This window comes from Populus alba, chromosome 6, assembly GCF_005239225.2.
Source record: "Populus alba chromosome 6, ASM523922v2, whole genome shotgun sequence".
Classification (NCBI taxonomy): domain Eukaryota; kingdom Viridiplantae; phylum Streptophyta; class Magnoliopsida; order Malpighiales; family Salicaceae; genus Populus; species Populus alba.
The window spans coordinates 22,698,239-22,710,630 of record NC_133289.1 but is presented as its reverse complement, the minus strand read 5'-3'; the positions used below and the strand labels follow the sequence as shown (position 1 = coordinate 22,710,630).

Sequence of the window (12,392 nt, the reverse complement as noted above, 5' to 3'; positions counted from 1 at the left end):
AAATTCAGTAATAAATAAATGGGTGCAGGAGACAAGATATTCATTATGGGATATTAGCGTTATGTGAATTATGAAGCGTTTGGAAATTCAGTGAAACCGTGTTTAAAAAAAATATATTTTTTATGTTTTAAACCATTTTGATTTTTCTAATCTTAAAAATAATTTTTTTTAAAAAAATATCATTTTAATTTATTTCAGCATAAAAAAAACATTTTAAAAAGTATCCGCAACCACTCCCCCAAACAAGTATCAATTGATTAATTTTGACACCAAATCAATTGGTTTTGGTTCAATCTTACTACTAAAGTTAAAGGTAAATAATAGTAACAAAAATTATCTTTTTACCCGAGATTCTTTATATTTACATGTTAAAAAATTAAAAAGGGGATCTTAAAATAAATTATGATGTTGTTTTAAGTGAATTTAAATTATTATATAACTAAATATTACTCAGATCAATATATTATCAACAATGATTGCTATTTGTCATATATTCTCAAGTCAATTTATTTATCCTAACTTTTTTTAATAATTTTAAAAATGCATTTATGTATTGAAATTGAATTGATGCATGTAAGTTGATGTAGACTTCATTTATACTAGTTACTTGAAATTAAGAAGAGATAATAGTATAATAAATGTGTGTAATTTAATTAAGTTGATACAGTCCGGATTGAATATTCATTAGACCTAACTAAGTTTATGATATTCTCGACTCAATCAAGTCAATCTAGATTCAATTTGGTTCAAATCTCATTAGGGTTGCGTAATGACAACATGAGAAATATGTTTAAGCTTTATCTTAGGTTGGTTATGGGGGTTAAATTCCATAGTAGTTAATTTTCAAAGTCTTTTTATCATAAAAATTTCTTAAGTATCCTAACTATAAAAAAAAAAAAAAAAGGATTGGCTATGATATTTATATGCTTATTTTTTAAAAGTTTTCATGTGGTAAAAGGATAGCAGTAGAGGCAACAACAAAAAAGAACATTTTTTGTTATTGTTTTTTCATGTTTTTTAAGGATTTTATTATATTCAAGGAAGTCAAAAGGATGACATTCAAGAGATGTAAATCAATTAAGCAACTAAAACACAAGTTTTCCTAGCATTTTTAGGACATCAACGACAGCTACATCAATCTCAGACCTTTTAGGATATTGATCTTGGTTATATAGAGTTTTAAAGCAAATAAAACACTTATTTTATGTTATTTAAGTTGTTTCATACTAAACTAAGTTGTTATTTGGGTTTTGTCATGAAATCACAAACAAACAATAAGTTTGTTACAATTGGGTTTTGTCATGAAATTACAAGGTTCGGGTTTTTGGCTCTTAAATCAATTTATTACATGGTTTAGTGGTTCGGTTCTTTTTTAAATTTATGGTCTCGGTCAATTTAGGTGTATAGGGTTCAATATTGAATTTAGGTTAAACTTCTTATTCCTATCGTGTTTTATTATATAATTATATTTCTTGTTTTTGTTTTTGTTATACAGGACAAAGGTTGCAATTATAATTTCAACACCTAAATTATATATTTATTTTAAAAGCCTTTTAAGTGAAATATGAGGAGTGTAAACATGTGAAGGAGTAATGAGCATATAATTCTTTTACACATGAATTTTTTTAGATTACGACATATCTTCTAATGAAGCATTATCATCACTGTATAAGAACAATCAAGATTTTAGTTTTCAATCCCTATAAAAATAATCAAAGAGGATGACTTTGGTCTTTAAAGAGGCACAAGACCAAATATAGAGGCAAGAGGTCACGATTGCTAGTTTGCAAGGTGAGGCTGGTAGGAAGCACAAAGGGTGTGTTAATCCATTTTTTGATGAAGAAGTTAATGAGAGTTAAGATGGGAACTATGATAATTCATCACTGGACCATGGAGATGGGTTACGATAACCTAGAAATTGAAGGGATAAGGGTTTTTTACATGGTAGTCCATTCAGCCAGATGAATGATTTTGAGATTTTTAGGCATTGTGATAGGTTGATAGGAGTTTGGGTAATGTCAAGATGAAGACTTTGGTATTTTAGGAAGGAATGATCTTGTGGCTTTTATTTAGAGTGGAAAAGGTAGATTAAGCTATTTTTTTATTATTATTATCTCCACTACTCTAAAAGGAAAAGGATACATCTTGTCATTATTGAATTTACTAATTATATTATTATCTAGTGGATCAGCTTATAATAAATAAGAAGAGGAATCATGAGAGGCATGTTAGGACCTGAGAGGAGATGAAGGTTATTATAAGAAGGACGTTTGTCCTTAATCATTATTATAGGAAGTTGTATCGAAAATCACAGGTTTTGACTCAAAGGATAATGATTATTGATGAATACCACTAGGAGATTAAGATCGCAATGATCATGATGAATGTTGTGGAGGATAGTAAAGCCACCATGGCTAGGTTTTATTATGGGTTGAAATGCAAGATTATAAACACTGTAAAGTTACAATACTATATAGAGTTGGAGGATATGTTTTATATGGCTACCAAAGTGGAGAGCCAGCTTACATGAAAGGGTAACTCATGGCCAAACCAATATTTGAGCTCTTCATCATTATAGAAACCTATTTGGAAGGTGGATGTGGGGGTTGCCTAATTTTAATCAAACATGGGAAATATGTTTGACCTTTCTAAAGATAAGAAAGCTGAAATTGAAACTCATATATCTTGCAACCATTTTATAAAATGTTTTTATTTTGAGAGCAAATCATATTACTTCCAATGTCCAAACAAGTAAGCAATGATTATAAAGGTTCATGGGAAGGTTGTGACCGATAGTCAAGATAGTGATAAAAAGAAGATACCGTCATTTGAAGATGCAAATGATGATGGTGCCAGGTATTGGTTGATGGAGAGGTGTTTGTGGTTAGACGAGTATTGAATGTGCAAGTTAAGGTGACTGATTTAGAGAAAGAAAGAGAAAACATCTTCCACATGAGATGTCATGTTTAGAATAAGATATGTATTATAATCATAATCTTTGTTATTTGAATAAAATTATTGTGTTTGCTTAAGAGCAACATCTATCTCTTTATTTATCAAAGAACAATTAAATTTATCAAAGTATAACTGATTTTGTGGCATCCTTCTTATACTTGTGGTTCTTGGTTCATATAATCAACTAGTTTAGGTTTATTCCAATACACTTAGTTCTTTGTTTTAGGTAATCTTTGGGTTAAATTTCTTTACGCAACCTAGTTCTTAGCTTTCTGAATTTGTTATCTACTGTGTTGTGAGGTCAAGAGCCTTTACTATCTAGGTTTGCATCACAACTATTTCAAGAGTTAAAAAAAAACAATCTTTGGTTTTGACTCAACCGAGTTTAGACAAGTCAATTGAGTTATGAGTCAACTCGCGTGGGCTACCTAGACTTAAACAAGTCAATGTCAAAACTAGTTTAAATTAAAACTTGATATGAGTCAAGTTCTGGATTGTGAGTTTGTCAAGTCAACTTTTTGCGCCATACTAGGTCTGAAAATTATGCATTTATCTCGACAAGAAACCAAAGATGACATATTTATGCACTCCTGTCTATTTTTTCTTTTTTTTTCTTTTTTAATACCATTAAACAAACTTATAGATAAACAATTAGCTTAATTTACATCACACTTTTATATTATATATTATAAAAAACTACAATAAATCTCACATATATACACGAGAGTTTTGTCCCTATAATAGCAATGAGGATTTACACTCGAGCTAGATTTGTGCTAATAGTTAAGACATTGCTAAAAATTGAGTGAAATCCAAGCATTTCCATGGCCTCTTTCAGGGTTGATGTATATAAATTTATGTTTTAAAAACTATAATGATAGCATAACTTAAAACAAATATTCTTAATGTTTTAAATGATTGAAAACAAAATGTTTTTCGTTGGTGAGGATAAAATAATTGATGATGTAGTATAAAAACTCCATACGTAAATATATTTTTTCTAGATGAGTTTTGGGCATGGGTTGTACTTGCAAAACAAGTTCCTTTTGGAAAGAGGGAAACTCTGATTTTTAAGTGACAAACAAATTTGGTAAAAAATTAAGAAGATAAAAATAATGTTTTATAGATAAGAGATTTGTGGTGAATAGATTTGTTTATTCATAATGGAGATGTGACCTTGAGTGTTGTTGAGTGATATTATAAATGGAGCGTCGTCTTTTTTAGTGTTGTTGAAATGAATCATCCTGCTTCTCTCTCACTAAACTTAGCAATTTATAGCCTATCCTAAAAAATATATAGAAAATATATGGAGCATCTCACCATGAAAAGTGATATTTTCCACTATGATAGCTTTAGCTAAAGTCGTAGCTTGTACAACTTGATGAAGTGGTAGTTCAAAAAATAAGAGAAGAGATTGAAAGGGAGGAGAGAGAAAAAAAGGCTTGACTCAGTACAATAATATTTATGAATTAAACTAAAATAGTATTATTCATTAATGAACTTTATGGTCATGCCTACAATAATATTGTTCATGGATAACCCTTAAATATGAATATGAAACAATATTATTTGTGGATGAGCTTCATGAAATAATAAAAAATAGTATTATTTATTGAAATAGTAAATAAATGAGTCTTAATATAGTACTGTTAATAGATAAGGCTAAAATAATATTATTCATAAATGAACTTAAAATAGTATTATTTATAGAAGATATTGAAATAATACTATTTATTGTAATAGTAAATAAACGAGCCTCATTGTGATGCAATTCATAAACGAGGTTGAAATAATTTATATAATGAGACGTGAAATAGTAATATTTATGGAAGATGTTGGAATAGTACTATTTAGGGAAATAGTAAAAAGATGAGTCTTGCTATAATCATGAAATACTAAGAATTGGCCCACCCAAGGTAGCTTGAATAGGCTGGTAAATTCAGCTCCACCAAGCTACCTTGTAGCTTGGATGGGACAAATTTATTTATTTATTTATTTTGATATTATTGGTAATTAATGATTAAATTTTCAGATAAATATATAAAATTTTGCTGCTATTCTAAAAGAATAGGCATGAATGAAACAACATCTCACTAAAATTTATTGGGTGTAGTAGAAAGTTGATAAATATTGTTTTTTCAAAATGATTTTTGTTTGAAAATATATTGAAAATAATTTTTTTATTTTTTAAATTTACTTTTAACATTTGCATGTTAAAAAAATTTAAAAAAACTAATTTTTTTTTTAAAAAAAATTAACAAAAAAGAAAAGAAAAGGTTCAACATCTATTCCAAAGAAAGAGTTGATATAATTATAAGCTTTAGTTAAACTCGATGCTTACCATCATAAACAAAATTTGATATAATTATAAGGTAAATGTAAATGACAAAAAGTTGACTGAAAAAGTGAAGAAAAGGAAAGGGCCAAAGTACCCTGGCAGCTGGCGAGCCTTGACGGCTTGATAGGCCCCCGCACGAAAGAATATTAACCATGAAAAGATAAGGGATGATTGTAAATAAATCCCCTTTCCATAAACACATTTTCAATTAAGAACCCAAAGTTTGAAGTTAAGCAATTTTATCCAAAACCATCATTCGTTACCCATCGAAAGAAATCAACGAAGACCATAAACTTTATTTATCTTTTTTTTACCCTTCACATGCAAATACTAGTTCCATTAAATTAGTAATTTGATAATTGGAAATGAAGTCATATAAGATATTTTCATGATAAATAATTTTCTAAAAATCAAATTAGAGTAGTAATTAAAGATGAATTAGAAAACGATATAAAATACTAATTAAAAATGGAAATTGAGGTAATGTGTAATTTATATTTGGATGAATTTCAAGTTGAAATTGATTTTTTTTTCTAAACCCAACTTTTAACTTTTAATATTTTTTTACATATTTTAATTATTTGTTTGTTTTTTACGTTTTAGAAATGTTTTTTTAAAAAATATATATTTTTAATTTTTTCTTTACTTTAAATTAATATATTTTTGGTGTTTTTAGATATTTTAATGTGGTGATATCAAAAATTAAAAAAAAATATTTTAAATAAAAAATACTTTAAAAAATAATTATATTTGTATTTTTGAAATAGGCTATGAAAAAAATTTTATTTATAAGTACAAGGCCCTTCATTTTTGTCTGAGTGAAATCACAACACACAAACCCCACGGGAACCATGCCAGCGCCCCATGGCCAGACATAATTTTCTTAATTTTTTCCTGATAACTGATAGGAACAAAATTGATTAAAATCTAATAGTTATAGACTAAAACTGGTTAATCTCGAATTCAGGGGACAGTATTGAAAACTAAAATATAGTTTAGGGACCAATATGTAGTCATCCAAAAAGATTATATCGTCTCACTCTCTAGGAGAGAGGATATTATAATTCTGTCGAATATTCTATTCTTCACTATTTGATTCTCTCCCGCATTTTCTCTCTCTAACCAATAAACAGCCACCTCTAATCTCTCTCTCATCATTGCCTCTCGTAATCAACATATCAAATCCCTAATCGCTAATCTCACGGGCAATTAACGATAATTCGACGATCTTGTCTTCTCCGGCCGCGGTGATCAGGTGCGGTGAGTAGCAGAATGAAGTTCTGGAAGAGCTTAAGTAATTTAATAGAAGAAACGGTGCCGGATTGGAGAGATGAGTTTTTATCTTATAAAGACTTGAAGAAACAGTTGAAGTTAATTTATCCTAAAGATGGGGATAAGCCGCTGAATAAACGGCCGAGATTGGATGATGATCAAATGGACGGTGGGGATGGCGATGGCGGTGAGGTGGAGAAGGAGGTGATTGATTTTGTTAGGGTTTTGGAGGATGAGATGGAAAAGTTTAATGCTTTTATTGTTGAGAAAGAAGAGGATTCTGTTATCAAATGGAAGGTATAAATTTTTATTTTTTTTCTTAGTTTTTTTTTTTAAAATTAATTTTGTTTTATTTTCTTGGTCTTGATTTTTATTGATATCAGATGCTTAATTTTTGTTTATCTTTTATTCGAATAATGTGTTGAATTTTGGGTAGAAATTAGAATTGTGTTTTATTTTTTTATGATTTTCATGGATTTGCCAATGGTTGTTTGCAAAAATGAAATGCAAAATTATTTAATGAGGCTGGATTATACTCCCTCCTTTGCTAGTGGGAGCGAGTAATGCTGAGTATATTGAATAAATTTTTGGGGTTTCGAATTGGATTTTAGAAGATGAGGAATCCTGTGTTCTGTGGTTGATGTGGAATTGAAAGTGATTCGTTGACATGAACATAAATAAGAGTAATTTTATAAACTAGAAATGCATTGTTTTTTTATGGAAGCGGTTGGATTTTAGAAAATGTGGCTGGAATTGATTTTTTTCTAATTGAACTGTGTGTGTGTGTTTTTTTTTGTTGTGCTTGTCATGCAGGAGCTACAAGATGGAGTAGAGAAGGCGAAGGATTCGAATGAAGAGCTGATGAGAGTAGGGAGGGAGATAGTGGATTTTCATGGAGAAATGGTGCTGTTGGAGAATTACAGTGCCCTTAACTACACAGGTAATTGTTTCCTTTTTCTGTGGTTGGTGAAGCCCCATTGTCTGTGTGGATTGAACACGATGGACAGTTTTTTCGGTGACATTGTTAATGCTATGATAAATGGCTTACAAAATGACTGTCTATGGCTAATAAGAACACATATGTTGGCAACCATTTTGTTGAGTTGACATGATTATGGAGTGCCACTTGATAGAAATTGATTACGGTGGATGCAAGCTGCTGATGGCAAAATTGTGACCCAACTTTACCCAAACTTATATAGAGCTAAGTCTCTAATAGTTGCATGGATGAGGGTCGCTTACTTAATTGGAGGGAACAAAGAAACTTACTACCGAGGCAGCTACATATTGTAAACTGGGCTTAAGTTGTCGAATTGCTTGAATGGAAGTATTTCTGATTCAACAACTTGAAATTATTCTTATGAAGTATTCTGTGCGCAGGACTAGTGAAGATATTGAAAAAATATGATAAGAGAAGTGGAGCTCTGGTTCGCATGCCCTTCATCCAAAGGGTAATGCAACAGCCATTCTACACAACTCATGTACTTACCAAGCTTATTAAGGAGTGTGAGGTGATGCTTGATCGAGTTTTCTCTAGAAATGAACCATCAGTCGCACCTCATGCAACTGAGGTAGAGAGCCTTGACAACAAAACTTCAAATGCAATTGCAGAGAGGTCACTCGGAGTTCCCAACAAACTCCCAGAAATAGAATATACGGAGAGCATGTACGTGAAACCAACACTGTCAGCACTTCGTGTCTTGAAGGAGATTCGGAGTGGAAGCTCAACTGTAAACGTGTATTCATTGCCCCCTTTGCAAGGCAATACTCAGGATGGGGATTGGAAGAAAGTTACTGTCTTGGAACAAACGGCCAAATAGACTTTGTTCTGTTTTCCAGAAAATCAGAATTGCTAACTTGTTAATTTTTCTTTGCCTCTATTGTACACATGAATTGGCAGTGGTGTGCTTGAGCCATAGCTGTCTGTATCACTCCTTTTTATTTTTGTAAATTCTTGAATGTTGGAATGATGCCCTATTAGTTCTTCTTTGTGGAATATAAATGTGGCTGTGGCTGTTATGTTCTTGACAACGAAATAATCACATCATTTTTATCTATCATGTACTTTATATCTCAGGGACGATGGCTGTTTATCTTAAGAACAACAAGGTGAATCTCTTATCGGTGGCATCTGTCAAGACTTGAATGGTTTCGCCTCAACCCGTTGTTTTGATTATGTGTGAGTGTGTATATGAATATATTGTACTGAGGGTATTAACAAGCTGCGCCTGTAGCTCAGTGGATAGAGCGTCTGTTTCCTAAGCAGAAGGTCATAGGTTCGACCCCTATCTGGCGCGAGCGTGTGCTTCTTTTAAACCACATCAGTTTCTGCCAAAAATACATATTGGGGAGTGTGGATCTATTGTTAAATATGTTTTTAATGATATTATAACTGAATTGAAAATATTTTATAGAATTTTATGTGTTAAAATATTTTTTAGTAAATAAATCAAATTTAAAAATTGGCTGTAAAATATATTTAATTGATTATTGTTTTTTGTAAAATAATTTAGAGTTCTCTTTTAGTTGATCTTTATTGTTTTAAGACTTATTAGTTCATATGTAGCACTACTGGGGATCAAAATTTTTTAAATGTTAAAAAAATTAGGTTTTATAAATTTTTTTGACATTGTTATTAAACTTGAAAATATAATCACTTTGAAATTTTATTTTTTTATTAATGTATCTCTTATTTATCTTGACAAACATAAAATTTATAACTAGATTCATTATTTCTATTAAAATATATATATTTTATGATTGTTAAAGCAAATTAATAAAAAAATAAAAATAATTTGTCCATAATTCATGTATGATTGAAAACTAAAAAAATCATAAATGTAATAAAATCATTTTTAAAATCTATTTTATTAAAAAAAAAATTGAATCGATCTTTCATGAGCAATTTATTATTTTCACATCAGATACATAATAATTAAAAATATATTAAAATTCAAATAAAAACTTATAATAGTATTCAATAACCATTTTAAAACTACAACACAAATTCTAGTAAAAAAAAATTTAGAGTGCAAGAAAAAAAATAATATAAAAAGAAATAATAAGCCAGAAAAAGGTTAGGCTCATCGCCTACCTCATTAGTAGTAGGTCAAGTGCGCGCACCTAGCATCACTTACTTTTTTTTTTAATTAATATCAATAATTGAAATATAATGATATGTTATTAAACAAAAATGTGATATTTTCCCTCCATTGATATTTTTTATTACTTTTGTGAAGTATCATGGTCATCCAATAAAAATAGTTTTTATTTTTTAGGTTGTAATATTTAATTGCAGAGTTGATCATTTAGACCTTTCAACTTAATAAGAAAAAAAGAAAGTGAGTTAAACAAAAAAAAAAAGAAAAAAACTTGAACAAAAATTTAAAAAGGAATGAATTAATAATATTTTTTTTGTCAATAACCCCATACAAACTAACCAATCAAATACTGATTAATATATAATTAAAAAAACAGCTCTTTTACTCGTAATATTAAGCTTGTTTAGAACGCTCAAAGTTTTAAAATCTGTAACGAACATATTAGGTTTTATCCAGATTTAGTTTGTGTGAATTTCATTCAAAGGCAATATTAAAAAATCTATGTTCTTGAAATCTCAACCTCAAAGGAAAGAAACATGTTAATGCATTTGGCTCTTATTAATGGTTTTTAAATGATTATCTCAATCTAATAGCTTAAACTGTTAGGTAAGGTCTCAGAATATGATTTATACTATTCCTTATAACACACTGTCTCAAGTGAAAGCTATTTGAGCTTGAAACTTGCATAAATTTATGTTACCTTGTGCTTAATTTTTATCAAATAAATGAAAGATGGTGAGATTTAAACCCGTGATTGCTTGGTCATCAAGGCTTTAATATCATATTAAAAAATTATCTCAACCCAATAATTTAAACTATCAAATAAAATCTCATAATATAATTTATATTATTTTCTATAATATTTTCTTGTCATATGAGAGCTCCATGCTTTTCAATGCTTTTTGTCTTAAAAACACCAGGCTGAGAAGCAAATACCAAGTAGAGCCTTAGGGAGACCATACACATCTGAATAACACTTACTTTTCCTTCTTTCCTTCTTTTTTTTTTTGGAAAAAAGCAATCTGAACTACCTAGTCCTAGACCCAATTTTAATTTCATGAGAGCGTATTTCAATGAATTTTTTAAGCATAGTTTCAACACCATGATATCAGCTTATATGTCATGATTAGTTTTGTGTTAACCAATGCCTCTCCATGTGACCAACCTTTTCCTCCTGACTCTGACTTTGCACTTTACCATTACGTATCAGCATAGCCATATAATCCTTTATATCCCAACACTAGTTCTCCATTGCTTTGTGTGAAACATCTAGGGCTTAATCACCTACAACCAAGATGTTCAATGTTGCAGAAATACCTGGCTTCCTGCAAGTTTTTTCTGATGGGATGGTAAAACGGTTTGCCCCAGAAATAGTGCCTGCCGCGGCGGAGGAATCATATTCCGATAACTGCAAGGCTATTCCTTCCTGATACTCAGGGTTCAGCGAGTCAGCTTCCTGTTGTGGTTTATTTTCATGGTGGTTGCTTTTGCTCTTGCTCAACCACATGGTTTGGGTTCCATCATTTTCTTGGAGACCTGTCTAATTAAGGCATCTCAGTCCTTTGTCCTATCTGTTGACTATCGTTTGGCACCGGAGAATCGCCTTCCAATAGCTTATGATGACTGCTTCAGCTCACTTGAATGGCTAAGTAACAACGCGAGCTCTCAACCCTGGCTTAAGCAGGCAGATCTTTCTCGAGTGTTTCTCTCTGGAGACAGTGCTGGAGGGAACATTACACATCATGTTGCTATCAGAGCAATGAGGAGTAATACTTGTCAGGTTAAAATCAAAGGATTGATGTTGATTCATCCTTGTTTCGGGAGTGAGAAAAGGACCTTGAAAGAGACGGCTGAAGGGGCAGCAAGAGACGTGGCCATGAATGATATGTTCTGGGGTCTAAGCATACCTGAAGGATCAAATCGTGATTACTTTGGCTGTAATTTTGAGATGCAAGATGTATCTGCAGCAGCTGAATGGAGTGAGTTCCAGTGGCTATAGTTTATGTGGCTGGCTTGGATTTCTTGAATGAAAGGGGAGCAGACTTCAAGTCAGTACATATATATCTTATAAAGCTCAGGACAGTCAGAATTTAAACATCTTCAAGAACATGATGTGATAGCAAAACGTGATAACAAAGAGCTTGAAATGTATATAGCAAGTCTCGAGTTTGAGTTATATTTTTTATAAAAATCTAAAATAGTTAAAAAATTTATTCACACTTACTTGGACTCATAAAATATGTTTTTTAAGGAACAAGGTTACATCGAATCAAAAAAAAAAAAAAGAAGTGAAAGAAGTGAAGTTGGTAAATAAGCAAGGCTTTTGATTTTTAAACAGGACGAAGGGTCTGACCTTAACTACAAATACTGCAATGTCTAGCAGTAGAAGAGATGGTGGGCCTTCGTGCCCTAAAATGAGAAATATAAGCCCATTTTCTTTGCAAAGAGATAAAAACAGAAATCGGTTTTGTTGATGGTTTGGGCTTCTTTAAATTCAAAAATTAGCTTTGTATAAGAAGATAATTTCTGAGATTGTGATGCCTTGCTTTTAAAATATATTTTTTAATCTATTAAAATGATTTTTTAATTTTATTTTTGAAGTTAATACATGAAAATGATCCAAAATTATAAGAAAAAAAATGAATTTGAAGTAAAAAAAAATTTAATTTTTTTAATAAATATATTTTAAAAAAACAACGATGAATGCTATTTTTTACTGTATTTTT

The 12,392-nt window shown here is 30.5% G+C and overlaps 1 protein-coding gene, 1 non-coding gene and 1 pseudogene across 2 annotated transcripts; all 3 read left to right on the top strand.

Moving 5' to 3' along the window:
* Positions 1–6,364: 6,364 nt before the first annotated feature.
* Positions 6,365–8,590, top strand: LOC118050286 (SPX domain-containing protein 1). The gene is made up of 3 exons (XM_035060596.2): positions 6,365–6,862; positions 7,379–7,505; positions 7,946–8,590. Exons 1-3 carry the CDS (start codon positions 6,566–6,568, stop codon positions 8,383–8,385), a joined length of 864 nt encoding a protein of 287 aa, XP_034916487.1. The 5' UTR covers positions 6,365–6,565; the 3' UTR covers positions 8,386–8,590.
* Positions 8,591–8,789: 199 nt separating this feature from the next.
* TRNAR-CCU (transfer RNA arginine (anticodon CCU)) lies at positions 8,790–8,862 on the top strand. Its single transcript has one exon. It is a non-coding gene; the product is annotated as a tRNA-Arg (tRNA).
* Positions 8,863–10,961: 2,099 nt separating this feature from the next.
* LOC118050150 (probable carboxylesterase 17) lies at positions 10,962–11,760 on the top strand (annotated as a pseudogene).
* Positions 11,761–12,392: the final 632 nt, after the last annotated feature.